Here is a 19,250-nt window from a genome sequence, read left to right as displayed (position 1 = left end):
CATACAATACGAGTACCACTGCTATCTATATAAGGAGATCCATTTGTTCAATAAAACTCAGTATTAGAAACAGTACCACAACTGCATGTCACTAATTTTCCCATTGCAATCATCAGAGGCTTTCGCCGTCTCTTCAGATCCTGATTTCGCGGTCACACATCGATGCATCGAAGAATAAATCCGATGTATCAATCCAACATCGATGTTTGATTTTGACAACATCGATGGACATCGACATCGATGTTTTCATTCAAATTTAGATCACTAGATGGATCGCGTGCTCACAGACTGTTAACGTGGGGAGTTAACAGCGCTGTTGCTCGGCGATTTTTTTTTATATGATTTTGTGGGGAAGAAGGAGAAACCCTTACACTACGGTCACTCTAAACGGGACTCACGCGGAATTGATGGCAGTTTGTCACAACGATTTCAACATAATGACGTCATTCTGTTCTTCTTCTTCATTTTTCTGTCATTTTGACGTCATTTCTGTTTTTCTGTCATTTTGACGTCATTTTTTAAAAATACCGGAAAATACCGAAAAATACTCGGAATAATCCTCGATTTTGATATTCCGTGGAATATTACTAGCAAGATTGATCTCTCAGCCGTGCCCACATAATTTTATCCGATTAGTGAATCAATTTCCTTGATTGGCTTAATTAAAATAATTGCATTTATTGGATTTCTATATAAATTTAATTTAATAATTCTATTTAAATTGTAAAATGAAATCGTAGGATCAATTTTGACCTCATAAAATACCGAAAAGTACCAACAATAAACAATTGCAGCTCTGGTCACGTTAATCAGATGTTTCTGGCAGTGCTGGTAAACCTACCCAACTTAGCCGTTTTCCATTACTGCAGAAATTCGTCAGTATTTACGGTATATTTTGATATATTTTATTCCAGAAGGCTCTTATTTGTAAACAAAGCAAGCATTTGACCTTTATTCGCTTTATTTAAAAAACAAGAGTTGTATTTGTATTTGTTTGTGTGTGATTAAATCTAAACGAACAGATGTGAAAAAAATTGAACTCTAGCCAACCAAAAATTAAGATCTCTGTTTTTGTGCATCGTCAGGATATGTTGCACTTTGCCTTCTAGCCTCCTACTCGTGATTTACCGTTGCCGAAAATATGGAATCTCAAGCGTCCAAGACGGGCGACTTTTTCTACGGCTGGGATCTATTGTTCAAGACTATCCGGGCTGATGTCAACAAGAAGGCCGACGTGCTGATGGCACTGGTGCACTTTCTGCTGACCAAGCACTATAAGTTTCGCTGCGTGGGAATTGGCGATGATGTGAGTATTATCCACCATGTCGAATGCGATGATTGAATAATGCTTTCGTTTCCTTTAGAAAACACTGTCGGAGGAGGAGGTGGGAAGTGAGCTGCTTCCTGACAACTGGAACGACGATGACACCAAGTACTCGCTCCGCTATGAGCACGAAAAGGTGCTCTATCTGCTTATTGCTCACATAAGCGAAGAGGACTTGCTTATCAATTTATTGGACATCAATACCAAGAAGGTATCCAATATTTGCATCGATCCCGAAAACCTGGTGGCCGCTGTTAACGGAAACATTACCACACTGGTGCCAACTGCTTCGGAGGTTGTCGACCGTATCCGCAAGGAGCTGTTGGACCCGGTGTTCAATGGAAATTCGCGCGAAGTGACCACTCAGACCATCACAGAGACACAACGATCCAGTGCACCGGATCCACTGCGCATAGGGCCACCAAGACATGGCGGGTAAGGCAGTAGCACATAGCTGAATATCCCGCACTCCTAGTACGATCTCTGTCCCCTTTAGATCATTTATGCCCGGAGGATATGAGCCTCGCCCTTTTGGCTTCCCGGACATCGGTCGCGGGGACCTGGACCCACTCGGTCGCGGTGGTCCTGGTAATTTATTCCCGTTCCCCTCGCATCCCGGCATGCCTGGAAATGGTATCTCATATCCACGCTTCGATCCGTTTGGACCCATCGATCCGAACTTACCCAACCGCGGGCCCAATCCAGACCACATGCGCCCACCCAACTGGGACTCGGATTACTATATGTAAATGGAGTACTCGCAATGAGGAGCAACAAAAATCAATAGTTTATAATCCATAGTGCAGGTACATATGGAGTACTTATTTGGAATGCAATGGGATTTAGATTGGATTTCCTTGAAAATAGTTTTATTACGGTTCATACACAAATACAGAATATTTCGATATACAATAAAATTCAATTCAGCCTGCAAATCCAAATAATTCCTTTTGTGATACGATTGCTGGCAAAAGAAAAATGTACAAAAATCTTAACTGAACTTAAGGACTGATGCTCCAGATCTCTCTCTCCTCGATCATCGCTATGTCATGGCTATTCATTTCGTATTATAAAGAAATCAATTTGTGTTTTTGTTCATTGCAAGTGCCAAATGTAAAGTGCAACATAATCTCAAAACATCTACAGAAAAATACATCCAGCGAAATGTCTGTCGTATAGCTAAACATTAGAATGGTTTGTGGTTGGTGTTGCTTTGCTTACGCCTAGGCTAATATTATAAGTATTACCAATAATATTTTGCTAAATTAATGTAATGTATATAATATTTCATGCTCCTTGCTGCTGGTTGACTTAAATTAGCGCTGCTGTCGCCGCCGGGCAGGCATGCATCCAGCGGATTGCTTAGCTGTACAACTAATCGTAATGTTTTTTGTGCCTTGGCTGCTGCTGCTGGCTGCTCCATCCCAAGCCGCGCGGCGACTGCTTATGTGCAAATGTGTGTCGTGTCGGTCTCTCGCCGGGTGCAGTCCCTCGCATCAGTCCCATTCCCCGATAAACATGCGTGGTGTGGGCACATATCCGCGCGTGGGCAGCGGTAAATGGCGGCCATAGATGTGATTGTATGGTGATTCAACAAGCTCCGAATCTACAAGAAGCACAGAGATCAAAGGTTACAAAGCGATTCCCAAATAAAATAAGCATTCCCTGAATCATTTAAGCAGATATTAATGTGTATGTACAACGGCAGTAGTAGCTGTGGCTGTCCAGGAGTCTAGGAGTCCAGGTAAGAGTTAGTAAACATTTCGTACAGTTTAGTTCTGTTCACCGGGTTCTCAAAGTTGGCGGGTTGGTGGTGGATTGGGCAACATAAAAACTATGTATAATATATATGGTATGGTGGTATTTATATGTACAGCAACCGATCCGAAGGGGTAACCCACAAAACAAGTAACAGAAATCGACGTTGTCTGTGCCAAAATAACCTCATTTTCAGTAAACGTAGACGTATGCGTATGCGTTCGTTCAATAGTCGAGTATTTGAATTTTCTTCAGGCTGAGACTGCGCGGCTTGCGTGGCTTTAGGTAGCCATAAATGGACTCCATGTCGCTGATGTCAAGGCGGCTGGCACTGCGCCCAGTTCTGGCAGCTGGGGGAGGTGGCGGTCCATGCAGCAGTCCATTGGCCGCCGCCTGGGCATTGTTCGCCGTTGGGTCATGTATTGGTGATGCTTTTTTTGATGCTGCTGCAACTGCAACTGCTGCTCCTCCACTGGCATTAGTGGTCATTGTTGCTGTTGCTGTTGTTGTTGCTGATGCTGCTACTGCTCCACCGCTAGATGATGCTGTTGTGGTCGCTTTCGCTTGTTGTGCTTGGGCTGATGCTGATGTTGCTATACTTTTGTTTTTACTATTGAAATTATTTTTGCTTTTCAAGATGTCGTCATTGTTTTTGTTGCTGTTCGTTAACTGTCTTTTGTTCTTGTTGCTGCTGATGTTGTGGCTGTTGTTATTGTTGTTGCTGTTGTTGTTGTTCGTTGCATTGTCATATCGTCGTTTGTCAGAGTTTTGAAAATGTTTCGCCTCCTGCTGCAGTCGCTTGCCGCCCCGCCAACTGGGCGATGGCAGCACCGGCGCCTTGTGCTGGCTGCTCCTGTTGTGGTACTGCGTCCTGGCTGCCAAATTGAACCTGCCATTCGCATAGCCCCTGTCGGGGTCCATTGAGCCGCGTACCCGATCATAGATGTTGGCCGCCGACGGCGCCTTGGCCACAATGCGCTTGCGCCCGCCGTACATATACAGGGAGCCCTCTTCGTTCGGCTGCTCGAAGAAGCTCTCGGTGGACTGGGACTTGGTGCGCGAGCTGGCCAGCACGGCGGGCGCTTGGATCTGGCGCAATTGTGCTCGATCCACGTACATGTCCACCGTCTCCGGTCCCCGGCTGTAGCCCATGCGGGCTGTAAGGTCGTCGTCAATGTCAAAGTCCATGTCGAAGTCGTCGTACTCATAGCAGTCGTCGTACCGCTCGTCCTGGGTCAGCAGTGTGCTTGCCGTCATCGTCGTCACCGGGTCTTCCTCCTGCACATGCTCCAGCACCGAGACGTCGCTCTCGCTGCACCACTTGACCACACCGGCCTGCTTCTCCACCAGACTGCCGCTCAGCCTCTGATGCCGGCGCAGCTGCTGCTGGCTGAGACTGCGCAGGGGCCGTGGCGGCGGCACGGACCCACAAAGCGGGGCCAATGCATAGCAGCTCACGCAGTTGCAGGCACCGGCAGCGCTCTCAGCCACCGGGCGGCGGGTGGAGAGACGGCGAGACACCTGGCGACCCACCGACTCCTCCAGGTTGTCGTAGAACGGTGGATGGGTGGGGTGGTTGGGCGCCTGGTGGCGCGCATGCCTCTCGCACTGATGCATGTGACTGTGATTGTGATTGTGATGGTGCTGGTGCTTATGATGCGGATGTGCGTGCGGAGTGCGGGTCTGTGGTGGCAAGTGGTGCTGCTGCTGCTGCTGCTGGTGGCTACGTGCTTTGTTGGGTGTGCTTTGTGTCTTGGTTGTTGTGGCTGTTGTTAGGTCCGTTGGCAGTGACTGTGGTTGTTGCTGATGTTGTTGTTGCAGCTGCAGCTGCAGTTGCATTTGCAGTGCGTGCGATTTGTGTTGAGGCGTGCTAGCCACGCCCTGTTTATAAATACCTATGCCACTCTCATAGCTGCGCGTCTGCCAGATCTGATGGTGATGATTCTGCTGCTGCTGCTGCTGCTGATGGCCAGGATGGTGGTGCACAGCATGGGCAGCCGCCGCGGCGGCCATCAGCTGCTGCTGCTGCTGTATGTGGTGTGGATGCATGCCCGACAAGTGGTTGTGTATCATCGAGGTCTTCTTTTGGCTGAGCGTGCTCATGCCTCCGTTGCTGTTGTTGTTATTGTTGATGATGTTAATGTTGTTGCCATTGCCATCCCGCTGATCCTTGAGTCCTTGCCCCGAGCCCTTCTTGCCCGACTTGACAAAGTTGGGCACTCGTGCCCGCAGTCCGCAATAGTAGGGATCATCTGTTGAATTGGAAAGTGCTGCTCAGTTTTGCTTGCCGTTTGTGGAATATGCATGAGAGTCTTACCGTATTTCTTGTTGTCCTTGCCCTTGTCCGACTTGCCGCGCGACAGTTTGATGCGTGTTTCCAAATCAATGTCATCATAGTCCGGCTGTGAAAGAGAATGGAGAGTGGAATCAGAACGATATTTAGCATGGGACTACGGTTATTAGTCAATAATATTCCGCTGCCTGAAGACCTGAAATGCAGCCCCAAATTGCGCAAGGTGCGGACGGCGCACATAAACTCCACATAGCTCCGAGCCCCTTTTTCAGTTGGCACTGACGCGGTCGTTGGGCTCAATTGGCAATCCGCCAGCAGTCGAGCAATGCGAGCAATCGAGCAGCGGCAACAGCATTCCGCGCATATTAATTACACGCGATTCGTTTGCAGTTATTTCTTGCTGAAATCCGAATATTATTGAATGCAACGAAACGGCCGTTGCCCAGTGAAGCTCAACGGCGAAATCTTCGCCAGTGGCCTGGTATGTCCACGTCTAACCACCTGCCCGCCGACCAGCAGACACCAGACACCAGACAGAGGGCAGAACTGGAGCCGTAGAGGGAGACGAGTGGAACCGGAGACCCATTTTGCAAGTGGCCGCGTTGCGCATGTAACCAACCATGGGCAGGCAGGCAGCTCGTTGTGGCGGCGGTTCCACTACTTACCAAGTTGCCACACTTCTCTCCGGTTTGCTTTATTTGTGTTTTAACGCTGCCAAATTTGTACCCAACACTTCAGAGCAAACGATGCATGGGCCATCGTTGGGGGGATCTCCCTCTCTCTCTCTTACCTTTGGAATCAAATCGTGTGCATAGACATTGTCCCTGGGCGGCAGCTTGGGCGGCTTCTCGCTGCGTTTGTGGGCCAGTTGTTGCGTCTGCAGCAGCAGCTGCTCCCGCGTGGCTGCCACATGTCCGCTATTGCCGTTGTTCAAGAGCTTCCCCAGCTGCTGCTGGTGGCCGCTGCCAAATCCGGAGCTGCCCGAACTGCCGCCGCTGCCATTGCCAGCCACGCTGTAGGGATCCTCATCGGGTATGGGTATGCGCGGGCGATTCTTAATGTCCACAATGGGGCGTTGCACTATTGGGAATAAAAAGGAGAGCGGAGCGGCGTTAGAAGACTCAGGCACCAGATTGTTGTTGTTGTTTTGGTTTTAAGTATAACGGGACCAAGCAGCTGATAGAACTTATCGATCATCGTGATTGGGGTATCGGAACTAGTTATTTTGATGGCCGATAAAAGGAGCGAACCTGGAAGTTTTCTACTGATGCACTTTTTGCTCGGTTTTCTTTTGTAGACTGTGATATTAAAAGTAACTTCTAACGCAACAGCATGGCTAAATGAACACTCGTGTAGCCTGACAGTGCGAGGTGTCAGTGCAGAACACGGCGGGAAATAGTGTCTTTTTGGCGGGGAAAACTTGTGTTCTGGCGTAAAAGTGTGCTGTGCATTAACTCACCTGGTGGCAACTTGCTTTTGAGCATATCCATGGCTACCACATTCACAATGAGCACCCAAATGGGGCACTCCAAGACATCGCTCTCCGATTTGACAAAGGCCACGGCCGACAGGCACTGCGTCTCCAAGCGTCGGCGATCTGGATAGGCACGGCGCAGCTCACGATTTACATTCGATTGGAACTTCTTCATGTCGAAGAGCTGTGGAGAACAATGCAGACAGACCAAAATTAGCATTTGCCAGTTGCAGTTGCAGTTCCAGTTGCAGTTGCACTCGTAGATGAACGGATTGAACGGATTTATGGCATGTAAGTGGGCTCCTCACCTTGACTATTTTTTCGGATTCGAGCGCCTGATTGGGCAGCTTCAAGATTTCGGCACCGATGGAGGTCTCCTCATTGGGACTGCTGGCGGTGCTCTTGACGTACACATTGCTCTTGGCATAGCGGCGGACGAGTATGTTGCCAGCGTCGTCCATTTTGATCTTCACGCCCTGCATTAGAGAAAACCACGAAACGAAAGTTGCTTAAGTACTTTTGAAATCTTTATTCTTCATTCTCGGGCTCTTTCGGCTAATGGATGTTTCTTGTCACATTTGGTTTGTTTGTTTTTTTTTTTTATGGTCGATCGCACAAGCTAATTTAATTAAGCCGTTGTAGCTTTAATTGTGCCGTAAAAATCCCTTCTTACCTGCCCGATGACGCGCTTCATCTCGTCCGTCTTCTGGTCCCGCATCGGATTGTCGAAGCCGCACAGGCCGATTCTGCAAAACGAATGGAGAGGGGAGACCCAGTTGGGCAATCATTAGACAATCATAACCACATTTTATTAATTGCGAATCAATCAGCTGCCGCATTAGCCAAGAGACATAACAAAACAGAATGAAAAGCCAGCAGGCGGCAGTCGGCAGGCGGCAGACGGCAGGCAGCAAAATGTTGCCAAAACTCTGCCACACTTTGCGGCGGCAATGCGCGGCGCCATTCACTTTCTGGAATTGAGGTTGGCCTATGCCGAGGAGGTGGTGACTCACTGTCGTGTCTGTGCCGCATTTTGTTCCATTAAACGTTTGACAAAACATTGCATTGGCCATGGGCCTGGGTCTGGGCCCGGGACCCGGACAGAACGTTCAATCGCCTGACAATGATTTATGCCACATACTCGTACCCGTACATGCTGCAAAGTGTGGCAGCTGTAGCCGAAAATGTTCATAGTGAACATTTCATATTTGTGTTTCGCCAAGGCCTTCATTTTTCTGCCAAAAGGAGCTGAGTCATTAGTGGATTGGTTTATCGACGGTTCATTGACTGGCCTGCACTGCTTGCTGCCAGGAGAACTTCAAAGTGGTCCAAGCAGTTTTCACATATTGGAGTCCCTTTCTGTCATAGATTTTCGAGGCATAACTTGAGGAAATCTTATTATTGAACTATGAATCGTATTGGTGCTGGTACCCCTGGCTGCACCAACTGCAGCTTTGGCCAATGCGAATGATGAATGTTGCTTGGCTTTCCTCTCACTATCTGCATCTCTGTGGCTTTGTTTTTCGTTTGCTTTGCTGCTAAGGTCGCGCCGCCGAAAATGTCGGCAGAAAATGCTAACAAGAAGCGGCAAGAGGAAGCCGCAAAGGTAAACCCAGCAGCAGGCATCACGGAGCACGGAGCACGGAGCCGGCAGCCCCAGCGGCAAGACAATGAAACCAAGCTAATTGTAATTGTCGTTTGCATAAAAGGCCACGGCATGAAGATGATGATGATGATGCTGCTGCTGCTGCTGCTCCTGTCTGCTGCTGCTGCTGCTGATTCTGCCTCTATTTCTGGCCAACTCACTTGACGCCGCTCTGTCACTATTATGTTTTATGTTAATTTGTATAATGAAGCGCTGCCAACCCAGCAAAGCGCAACATCAGAAGCAGCACCAGCAGCAACAGCAACAGCAGCAAGAAGTAAGAACCACAAGACAGCAAGCAGCTACAATCGCCGTTAGCATCGCGCACTGACTGGCATTTGGCCATGTGCTTTAGTTCTGCCCGTAACGTCTGCCGCTCTGGCGTTGATTTATTGGCTAAATGCTTGTAAAAACCGTTGAAATGTGTGTCAAAGTTTTCCATGAAATGAAATCGACATGGACGGGTGCTGGCGCTGGTGCTGGTGCTGGCGCTGGTGCTATGGCTGCCGCTTACTGCTTGCTGATGTATGTTGTATGCCTTTCAAGGTTGCCTTGCCACCACTGCCGCACACAGTTCGAGTATCTGCCAAAAGCGGATTTGCAGTTCTTTGTTTAGTAAATGCTTCGTTAAATTCAAGCCATCAAAAAAACCCCAAAACAAAAACCCAAATGTTATTAAAAATTGATTGCCCCAAAGGGAGGGCGAAGTGGGCTGGGAATAGCATAAGGAATGCCAATATCAGGCCAGAACTAGAGTCGTCTACATACAGAGCATGTCTTGTCCGCTCAACATTCACTTCTATATGCCGATATCTTTATATACTGTAGTATAATCGTACATATCGGTTGCAAGGTCGTCTGGTCTCAGGAGTACTGGACCTGGCCTGACACGCCTAAATGAGCTGAAAGCGAGAGTGGTACCCAACAAACTGGAAACTGTTTCGATTTTCGAGTTCAAGTTAAACGTGTGCAGTGGGTCAAGCTGGAGGACGAGCTGTGGCTGTTGCTGTTGCTGTGGCTTCTTCGAGGAAGCACCACCACCAGCTCCATGTCCATGTCCATGTCCATGTTGTTGCAGTAACCGTTGTAGCGGCTGCAAATAAAACTGCAGTTAACGGCAACTGGTTTCGTTTCGAACGGCTGTCGTTGGGAACAGCTTTTGACCTGCGGCTGGGGCTGGGGCTAGTGTGAGGCAAAAAATATGTCCAACCGGTTCAGATAAAAAAACCATAGCAAAGACATATGTGCATACATATGTACATATGTATGTACATAACAAGGTATATAGATATATAGTAAAAGTAACCAAACGAAAGACAAACCCAACCACAAATCGACACTTTCCAGTGATCGACTAACTAGTTTGGCTCGATTTGGCTTTAATTAGATTATGGCTAATTATAGGCAAGATTTATAGCCCCGCCAATAGCACCAGCGCCAGCTCCAGCCACTTCTCGATCATTTCCCGCTCCAGTTTCAGTTGAACGGTCACACCTTTAAATTGTATCTCGAAGGCCGCCACAATTTGACTATTGTTCTTGCCCTGGCCTGCCCTGACAAATGTGGCACGTGTGCGGCTGCCGCTGCCGCTGCTGCTGCTACAATGACTAGAAACTGTTAGTTTTGCAACGGCTCTGGCAGGCCGAAAACTGTCTTTTGTCTGGGGCCCACAAGTTGCGATCAAAAGCTCTCTCGAGAGGGAGCTCCAACCTTGGCTCGCCTCCGGGTCGCGCCTTTTTTGCCTTAGTTTTTTCCGCACGAAACATGCAGCACAGCACAGCACAGCACAAATAAAGTGTGTGTTGCAATCGGAGCACAGCTTGATGTTATGATTTGATTTCCATTTGATTTCATTTCATTTGTCCCCCGGTACTCCAGAGCAGCAGTTCCCAGCAACATGCAAATTTGATTGGCAACGCCCACGCCATGAAGTGTTTCGCAAAGTACAGAAAAATAATAATACTCGTAAGGCTAGAGACGGGAACCGATGCTTGGAATACCCTAGAGGATACCCTCGTGGAATGCCCTTCCTCTCTGAATCTCTGCGGCAGGACGGCTCTTTCCTATGCCTCTTCTAGGTATCTCCAAATGCATATACCCTCTCTCTCTGGTAGGGTATTCAAAACCAACTGAAACTGTCATAAACTGCAAATTGTGTATTGGCGCCATTTGAATTGTGGCCAAAAGATACGGTCGTGGGGGCAGGCTGGTGCGGGGTGTGTCTAAGTGGTCCGACAATGACCACACAAAGGATTGGCCATTAATTAAAAGCGCTTGTTTCAGCTCAAAGTGTTCATTGATCGCTGGATTGTCTGTGCGTGTGCGGTCTGGCAGAGCGTTGAGCCCACGCCAGCCACAGCCACAGCCACAGCCGCAGTCTGTGGCAGCATCAGTCTAATTAATTAATTTACATGCAGCAGCTGTTGCACATAGATGTGGCGAATGGATGCGAGTTTTGTCTATGTGCGGCATGCAACACAAAAATGGAAGCAAACCTCGTCTTTAATTAGCAATCAGTAGCGATAGGCCCCTTCGCTATCGGGCAGGGGGGAGACTGCGAGGGGAGAGAATGTATGTATGCTCATTGTTATGGTTATTTTCTATGTGTCACAATCTTCCAAACTGCTCGTCAGAGTCGTCTAGTGTCCGTCTCCTCTGTTTTCGTACCCTTCCACCCATTTGCATATCTGCCAGATTTCCAATGAAAAGCATTGCGTGTGAATTAAAATTCTGTATGCATGGAGTAGATGATGGCTCCTGCCTGCCCGCCTGCCCGCCGGCCTGCCAGTCGACACATTCGGAGAGATACGACTGCTAGTGGCACCAACTAACAAGCACTGACAGCGGCTAATTAAACAAACAAGATGCTGTCGCTGCTGCTGCCGCTGCTGGCCCTAGGACAGGCGATAAACCAAAGACAATGGCAATGACAACTACAAGGGTCTGCTGCCAGACCACAGGCCTGCATCGCCATAAATTATCTTTCGCCTGTGCCCGTTGTTTGTTTGTTTGTGGCTGTTGGGGGGGCTGCGGGGGCATGTCTTGGCGGCAATCGAAAATTGATTAACCCGACACTCTATCCGCAGCATGCAAATGCAGTTTTCCAATTTCCAGCCGCTGCTGCCTGTTTTTCCTGATTTTTCGAGGCATATTTAACCTCCAATTGACACGAACAAGCAAAAACATTTGCAAAGAAGCGACAGACAGAGAAAGAGGGAGCGAGAGAGAGAGAGAGAGATGCACAGAAAATGACAGAAGACAATAATAGCGGAAGACCAAAAGCTCATTGATATAAGGTTTGGCGTACACTCATTGCCTCTCTCTCTCTCTCTCACGAGGCCTCAAGCTTTATCGAGAGAGCCAGCTGCTGTCACGCCGCCTCTGCTTGCTGTAAAACACCTTGCGGGAGAGCAATCGAAACGAGTGGGAGAGCAAAAGTGAGACCGTTAGAAAGATGTGCAATGACAAGAGCAATTTGCATTGGCAATCTGTGATGACCTCGTCACGAACCAAAACAAATGAAAACGAATTGAATGGAATGACTTTCGTTATTATTTTCAATTTCATTTGTTTTCCCTCTCCATCTCCCTCTCCATCTGCATCTTCATTGTCTTCTCTCCTTCGGACCAATCCTCCAGCCCCTCCCCTTGAGTTTTTGTGCGGTTGACATTTGGTCTGGCGGCAGCAACTTTATTTTTGCGGCCCCAACCACAAAGGAAGCCGCCACTGCCACTGCCATGCTGCCAGGCACTTGATGCCCTTTTTGGGCCATACCAGATCTCCTCTCCTCCGTCTTAGATGTCATTGCGACCCACACATTGCGCATACGTAGGATCCATTGGATAGAATTTATGCTCCCAAAACTTCTTGACATTTGCGATTATGTGTGTGGTGGGGGGGCTGTGGCGCAGAGACGGAGATGAAGCTGTGTTTGGGGCCGCGGCAGAACTCCCAAAATTGCCACAGACACAATTGAGCGTACGGCATTTGGCATTTTCCGCCATTTTGTGGCACGCAATAGCAATATTTTTGTTTCTCTTTTTGAAACGGAATATGTTAATAAGGCCCGACAATTGCATGCCCCCCTCGAAAAAACCTCTTGGCAGACGTCCAACCAAAAAAAAAAAAACAGCCGAATTCTTGGCATAAATTGCTTTCGGCCGAAAACGGAAATCGCTCATTTCATACAAAAAAAAAAAAAAAAGAAATAAACCCACGAGGAGTACGGAGCATGGAGTACGGTGCAATTATTATAGCATTTTCACTCGGCTTTTTCGCTTTTTCTCATGCCACAAATTGTTTCCACTAAGGTCGGCATTTTGCAATGCCCCTGTCCGTGCTCTGTGCTCTGTGCTCCATGCCCGAAGGTTCTCTACTCCAGCGGACAGCCTCTTGGCGGAGTGAAGTTCATCTGAGGAATTAAATTTTAATCGCACGCCCATCAATTTGATGGGCGTTTCATTCATTGCCCATTCGAGAGCACAGCAACAGCAATTAATTATTGTGCGAGTATTACAGCAAAAAGTATTAGTCAAAGGGGAAGGCCATGTGCCACACACATCCATCGAGGCATCGCCCTAGAGGTCTCCCTCCAGAACATTTCTTCGCCTTGAGTGACAAACTCCCCAGCAAAACCATCATACCCTCAGCCACTCGGTGACCGTCGAAGAGCAAGAAGATGGGGCAGCGTCTCCAGCTTCTGCTGGGGATTTTCTTTGCCAGTGGGTCAAGGGCACACATCACATACTTTTGCCAGTGCCATAATTATTTATGTCTTTTCCATCCCATCCTATTTTGTTTTTTAGCCAAGTTCAAAGGCATTGTTTGCTCATGTTTAATATGTTTTCGTTTTGGCGAGTTTTTGTTGGTTTTTCTGTTGCTTGTGGCACTGTGCCTTGCAATGACCGTTAATTATGGAAGTGGGGTGGTGGTGCGGGGGGGACTGGGAGGGGAATGGGGACTAACTACTCACCGCATGCCGTCGAAACCGTCGTCGGACCCATTTATGGTCAGCACCGGGGCACGTGCGTATGCCTTGGCCACACGTCGATTCCGCTCAAAGACAATTACTTTGGCCCAGATCTCATCATCGATTTGGGTCCATTTGTCCAGCACTTCCTGTATGTGTTCCTGATGGAAGAGATGCAATATAAGAGTTTTAAAGATAGTTGTCGATAGTTGAAACAGAAGCTCTAGTGAAAGGTTTTCAATGAATAAATGGGATTCCTTCGGGAAATCTCACCAAAAAAAACCCCTAACTGCACAGAAATGAAAGAAAAAACAGACCGACCGTCACTAATGCTGGCAATTTTCACTTTCCATCGTGATTTCTATCTCTCTCCCTCTCTCTCTCTCACTGTCTGTCTATCTAGCGGTGTGTGTGTGTGTGTGTGTGTCTGCCTATGTGTTTGCCAAAGTGAACGGCCTTGTTGGGCGCTTGCGTTTTAAGTTTGTTGTTATTTTGCACTCACTTTACTTTTACTTATTTTGTTGTTGCTTTTGTCGCTGCCTGCCATTACAAGCGTCCGTCTGTGTTTGTGTGTGTGTCTGTGTGTGTTTGCAGTTTGTTAAATAAAAGTTAAAATCAAATCGGAGCAAATGCTGACACGAACAGCGAGCCAGACCCAGAGACAGACTCCAGCCCCAGCCATAGCTCGCGATTCGTGGTGCTGCAGTAAGACATATAAAATTATAGACAACGATACGGCTTTTCGTTGGTGGCCGCTGCACTGCTTTGCACTGCACTACACTGCACTGCACTGCACTGCAGTTGGCGGCGGTTGGGTTGGTTCGAGCTGCTCTGCTCTGCACTGCTCTGCTCTGTTTGAAGTCTCTTTTTATATATAGTATGTACACGAGTCGAGTACTTATATGCATAGATATTTCAAGTGCTGCAAGCTGCGTTTGATTGCAGCTTTGTCTGCTATGCTCGGCTATGCTCTCCTCTGGGCTTGCGTCATGCTTAAGTGCACTTTGAAAATATTTTACATTTCTGCCTTAGATCTGTGTCTATAAACCGGGCTTACAGTGTGTGTGTATGTATTTGTGACTGAATTCCATGAATACTACTATTCCAATAACTTGATCAACATCGAAAGAGGCACTCTTTGAGGGAGTTTCAGATACAACAGAAGAAAAACCAACCCTTATCAGCCGCATCATGCCCATGCCATGTATTTTGTTGCTGCCAATAGCAGTGTCTCATCGCCTTTCATTACCACATATGATGTATGCCCTGTTTGCATATTCAAAGGAAAAATCCAAACCCAACGGCCTGGCAGTTTCCCTCGAGACTCGGCCTGGCCGACGCTCAATTAACCCGAGCAAAGAACCGTCATAAACAAAGCCATTAGCCCAGTAACCAACATGCCCACAATTTCGGTCATATTTTATTTCATATTTTTTTTCTTTTGGGTTATAATAAAAATTAAATATGAAAAACCAAGCACAGTAAACATCAAATGTCTGGCTTTGGCTCTGGCTTTTGGCCACAATTCTACTTCTTTTTTTCTCTTTATTTTTTTGGGCAAAACTTGTCTAGGCAGGTCTCGAGCTGGGGCTCCGTCTTTGGCTTTTGGCTGCGTCTTTTGAGACTCAGAGCGCTAGATCCAGCATCAGCATCAGAGCTTCATGATCAGAGGCGCGCACACACATTAAAAATGCAAATAAATCATGTAGTAAAACTTGTTAACCTTTTCGGATGCTCTGCGTTTGCGTACTTGGATCGAGGCACACTCGGATTGAGACGAGTGCTGCTGGCGGCTTGGAAGCACTTTTGATTTCATTTTCGTTGTGTTGTTCTTTGGGCAGATTCACTTCAGGTTTACACTTTGCCAAGAATCTTGTAGGCTCAAGTGTCGACCAGAAACTGGTTAATGCTCATATTTCTAGGCCGTGCAGAGCCAGAGCCCACAAAACAGACGACCTCAAAATGCCGAAGTTCATCTGAAGTTGTTTTGTGGCTTTTAATTAGTCCTGAGTTGCAACAGAAACAGCCACTGCCATGCCATGCCACATGCCCAGCGCGTGTTCTCCTATACGTATACGTAATGCTGATTTTTGGCCAGTCTGGTAACAAGTTTCGTATGGCATTCGATTCGTGAACTAAATCGAACCCCAACGAACGGGTTTGCATTCATATTAATCATGATTCGGGCGTACCCATTAGCATATGAAAGAGATTAAGGCCAGAAACAAGTTAGAACAGCTCTATCTACCCCACAAATACCCTGTACCCTGTACCCTGTACCCTGTGCAAACATGACATATGTTGGTCGAAGAATATCTGTGATTCCGGCAGACCGCATTTTCGGGGCGTAATTAAAGTCTATTATTCTGTGGCACACTGATCGGCTTGCAACACGTGCAACAACGAACACCACAGCCGACAAGCAGACGAAGCTGAGAATCTTTGTGGTTTTTTTGCCGCTGCTTGCACTTTTTCGTGTAAAATGTTGTTGAACTTTTGCAGTCACGACTCTCGAGAGGAGGCTTGAGGAGCCTCTGCTGCTGGTGGATCCGAGTTGACATTTAATAAAATGATTTCTATGGTGTTTTTTGCGACTCTTTGGGAGCGCTCTGTAGATACAATCGCCTCAAATTATTATGGTCTTGATAGATTCATTTTTGGTGTGTTCTTTTGTGACAGGTTGCATCTCAATGCCCCCACGAGTCATGTCCGAAAGTTCATTGATGTGTTTATTATTATCCCCACTCGTATTTGTGTTTGGTTAACCCACATCCACATTTTCGGCCTCATCTGCCTGCTGATAGCCGCCGATGGGGACCCAAAACCCTTATATAATTTATGCAAATTCCATGCAAAAGCAGCGCTGGAGTGACTTTTCGAATGGAGTCGCCTCGGGGCGACTCTTTCGTCAAAAGGTAAATCAATCAATAAATGAGCAGGAAATTCAATTGGTCCTGGGACATTGATGAAGTGCGGCATCCATAGAAAACCCGAAACCAGAAAGAAACTACAAACAAACAAAAAGCAACAGCAGCAGCAACGTTTCCATTGAATTTATTCGAATCTCAAGCCCCCCATGTGTGTGTGTGTTAGTGGTTTTTCCTGCTCCGGCGTTGAGCCAACGCCAACGGAAAATCCTGTTGTTCAGGCCTGGCCAAAACCGACACCGACACCGAAACCAGGTGAACGGGTGCCACAGCAAGCGACAAAAGCGAAAACCAGCCAAAGAAAAACTTTCATTTTCACAAAAAACAAGACACAGCCACAGAGAATTCTATTCTGCATGCAGCATGGGGCATGCGGCAGCAGCAGCAGTTCGTTGCCCAAGTCTTTTGTTTTGTCTTCTTATGGCGATGGCGATGGCGATGGAGATGTCTATTGGCGGTGCGAGTGTCTGGGGGATTTCCCAGACCATAAATTTGTAAGCAATATTGAATATACATAGCACAGAAACGAAACAAGAAACAAGCAACAAGCAACAAGACCAACAGGCAACGACAACTACAGGGATTGCCCAATAAGTGCCCCGAGCAAAAGGCAAATCAAAGGGCCTCCCTCTTGAAAGGGGAGCAACGACAAAAGGAAAATTCAGACATAATTTGTTGCCGTTTCCATCATGGGAAATACAAATTTTGTGAGACGCCTTTGTGTGGCAGGGGCCCGGGCTAAACGGAATTATATAGATGCCACGCTCACGCTAATTGCAACACACAGTCGGCCAGAGAGAGAGAGGGAGACGGAGAGACAGAGAGGCAACAGACGTACGCTTTTCACTTTTGGGGTGAGGCCGGGACCTCCGCTGGCTCTGGAATCGCTGATGCAAACCGAAATTTATGCAAATCTCCATTAGAAATAAAACATCAATTTAATGGGCGGCCCTTTGGTTGGTTGCTCGAATGAATAAAGTGCAGTTAACCCGATGGCGGAGTGTGGAGTGTGTGTGGGCCGTGACTGCTTGCCAAAAACCAAAGAAAATCACTGAGAAAATCAGTTAGAGAAGCTTCAGGGTGATAGAGGACCAAGCAGCGCACAATAAAGCTAAAGAAATAACTAAAAATCGTTGAAAAAAAACAATAGATCATTTCCGATAGCTTCTAGATAGCCGAAAACATTTCAAAGAGCGCCTAGGCATCTCTTTCAGCTTGGAATGGATTTGGTCTGAAAAGCCCACACAAGCACACACGCACACAGAAAACTGTTATGCTCACTCACACTCGCAAAAAGTATCATCAATGGAATTCCCACACACAAGAAACACAAAGAAAACACAAAGAAAAAGAAATAGTAATCGTAATCGCAATCGAAGCGAGAGCTTCTCTGTTTTTGGTGTGTGCTGGCAATGCTGTGATTTGTGCTCCTCTTTGTACTGCTATCTCCCTCCCGACAGGATCTTCATTGTGGCTGTGGCTCATCCGGAGTGTCCTTTGTTACTGCCACTGAATATTCTGCGCTATGCTTACCGCTCCCTCTTCGTTGTTTGCGCTGGCAACACTCTGGCTCTTTGGCTCTTTGGTGTTTGTGCTGGCAACGCTGCCATCTGCCTCTGTGGGGCCTGGCGCTGAGCTCGTGCGCTGGGCTTGTCCCAACATTAGGGCTACGCTACCCATAACTATTTTTTACTGCTGCCACAGCCCACTGGCTGTTGGCTGTTGGCTCTTGGCTGTTGGCTGTTGGCTGTGTTGGCCATTTGCTGCGAGCTGTTCGCCTTTAGCTGTGCTTTTTACTGCCTTGGCCCATAGGCAAATTAAAAATGCACAACGCAATGCGATGGCCTAACGGTAATTAATGCAATTGGTCAATACAAAAAACACCAACAGCAACGGCAAAGGCAAAAGCAAAAGCAAAACCTCAGCTTAGTGCGTTTCATGCTGACCTCAATGCGGCCTGTGGCTTGGACGTCGTCGCGCACGTGTTTAGAATGAGCCACAGCCACAGCCACAGCCGCAGCCACAGGAAAATAGAAGCAAATCATAGAAGCCCCCAACTGTCAGGCGGAAGTCAGTCGGCAGCGATGGTCGTGCCAGGGCCATACAATATGCATGGATGTTGCAGCACTTTTTTGGTATTTTCTGTAGGGTGGAAGATTTCCGTCATTTGTGTGGACTTACCTTGTAGAGTTTATCCTTCTGATACCAGACATCCTCCTCCTCCTCCTGCTGGGTGAATGTCTGGTCAAGATTAAGATCGTCGCGTGAACGTGATAGAATTTTACGTCGCGACACCATCTTTGTGGTTCTGTAAAGAGAGACAGAGTGAAAAAGAGATGAGATCTCGAGTCATAAAAGGTTGTGAATATTCGCATTATTTGAAAGAACTCGAAAGTTCTGAAGGAACCGCCACCTAACTGTAAATAACGGCAAACACATCAGCAGAGATTCTGACAGACAGGCCCCAAAAAAAAGAAAGAAAATACCCAAAATTGCAAAGCAAACAGAATTATGGCATCCCTCGTAACCCAACGTGGATGATACCCATGGAGTTCAACGCACTCCACTCATTCCCCTACCCTGCCTACCATATTGTTTATGACCTGGACTTCCTTTTCACAAGTCATCCCGCCTGCAGAGAAATCTCTGAGCATTCCCACCTGAACTGAACGGGCTTATACGAGTGCAACATACGCCCATGTCCGGGGTCTCTATGTCCATAAATTGATGTGTCTTTAGAGGCCGAATTTATGTGTAAAACATGCAATTTATATTGAAATTACTTGTTTGTGAACTACGCATCGTGGTCTCCGAACCCCATTCCGATTCCGATCACTCGGGCGGGCTATGATTCAGACGC

At 47.4% G+C, this 19,250-nt stretch overlaps 3 protein-coding genes across 4 annotated transcripts in view; 2 read left to right on the top strand and 1 right to left on the bottom strand.

The window, feature by feature from the left end:
- Positions 1–1,050: 1,050 nt before the first annotated feature.
- On the top strand, positions 1,051–2,259 carry LOC6600948 (proteasome inhibitor PI31 subunit). Its single transcript, XM_002025983.2, has 3 exons — positions 1,051–1,306; positions 1,365–1,759; positions 1,821–2,259. Exons 1-3 carry the CDS (start codon positions 1,142–1,144, stop codon positions 2,071–2,073), a joined length of 813 nt encoding a protein of 270 aa, XP_002026019.1. The 5' UTR covers positions 1,051–1,141; the 3' UTR covers positions 2,074–2,259.
- A 64-nt stretch (positions 2,260–2,323) lies between these two features.
- On the bottom strand, positions 2,324–18,694 carry LOC6600949. Of its 2 annotated transcripts, none has more exons than XM_002025984.2 (9): positions 18,572–18,694; positions 13,467–13,624; positions 7,523–7,595; positions 7,158–7,325; positions 6,835–7,033; positions 6,166–6,455; positions 5,400–5,484; positions 4,978–5,334; positions 2,324–2,930 (listed from the first exon to the last, which is right to left on the bottom strand). In XM_002025984.2, the coding sequence occupies exons 1-9, from the start codon at positions 18,686–18,688 to the stop codon at positions 2,821–2,823; spliced, it is 1,557 nt and encodes a 518-aa protein (XP_002026020.1). In that variant the 5' UTR covers positions 18,689–18,694; the 3' UTR covers positions 2,324–2,820. The 2 variants fall into 2 exon arrangements, with proteins under 2 accessions (XP_002026020.1, XP_026842699.1); XM_026986898.1 differs by lacking the exon at positions 2,324–2,930 and adding an exon at positions 2,949–4,312 and having other exon boundaries at positions 4,349–5,334.
- LOC6600950 overlaps positions 7,097–19,250 on the top strand; it is a 52,188-nt gene continuing 40,034 nt past the window's right edge. Inside the window, exon 1 of the mRNA XM_026986899.1 lies at positions 7,097–7,140. The gene's annotated coding sequence lies outside the window, so the exon portion shown is untranslated. The remainder of the gene's footprint in view (positions 7,141–19,250) is intronic.

The sequence above is a fragment of the Drosophila persimilis genome, unplaced genomic scaffold (assembly GCF_003286085.1).
Source record: "Drosophila persimilis strain 14011-0111.01,24,50 unplaced genomic scaffold, DperRS2 tig00000002-arrow-pilon, whole genome shotgun sequence".
Lineage (NCBI taxonomy): Eukaryota > Metazoa > Arthropoda > Insecta > Diptera > Drosophilidae > Drosophila > Drosophila persimilis.
Note: the sequence above shows the minus strand (reverse complement) of the source record. Positions and strands in the feature narration are given on the sequence as shown.

What these genes read in the sequence shown, in the direction of transcription:
- LOC6600949 (XM_026986898.1), bottom strand. Translation starts at nt 18,688, where the DNA reads ATGGTGTCGCGACGTAAAATTCTATCACGTTCACGCGACGATCTTAAT. An exon ending in AGAAGGATAAACTCTACAAG is followed by an intron (nt 13,625 to 18,571) that starts GTAAGTCCACAC and finishes CTCTTCCATCAG; the next exon opens with GAACACATACAGGAAGTGCT. An exon ending in GACGGTTTCGACGGCATGCG is followed by an intron (nt 7,596 to 13,466) that starts GTGAGTAGTTAG and finishes TTCGTTTTGCAG; the next exon opens with AATCGGCCTGTGCGGCTTCG.
- LOC6600948 (XM_002025983.2), top strand. Translation starts at nt 1,142, where the DNA reads ATGGAATCTCAAGCGTCCAAGACGGGCGACTTTTTCTACGGCTGGGAT. An exon ending in GCGTGGGAATTGGCGATGAT is followed by an intron (nt 1,307 to 1,364) that starts GTGAGTATTATC and finishes CGTTTCCTTTAG; the next exon opens with AAAACACTGTCGGAGGAGGA. An exon ending in GGGCCACCAAGACATGGCGG is followed by an intron (nt 1,760 to 1,820) that starts GTAAGGCAGTAG and finishes TGTCCCCTTTAG; the next exon opens with ATCATTTATGCCCGGAGGAT.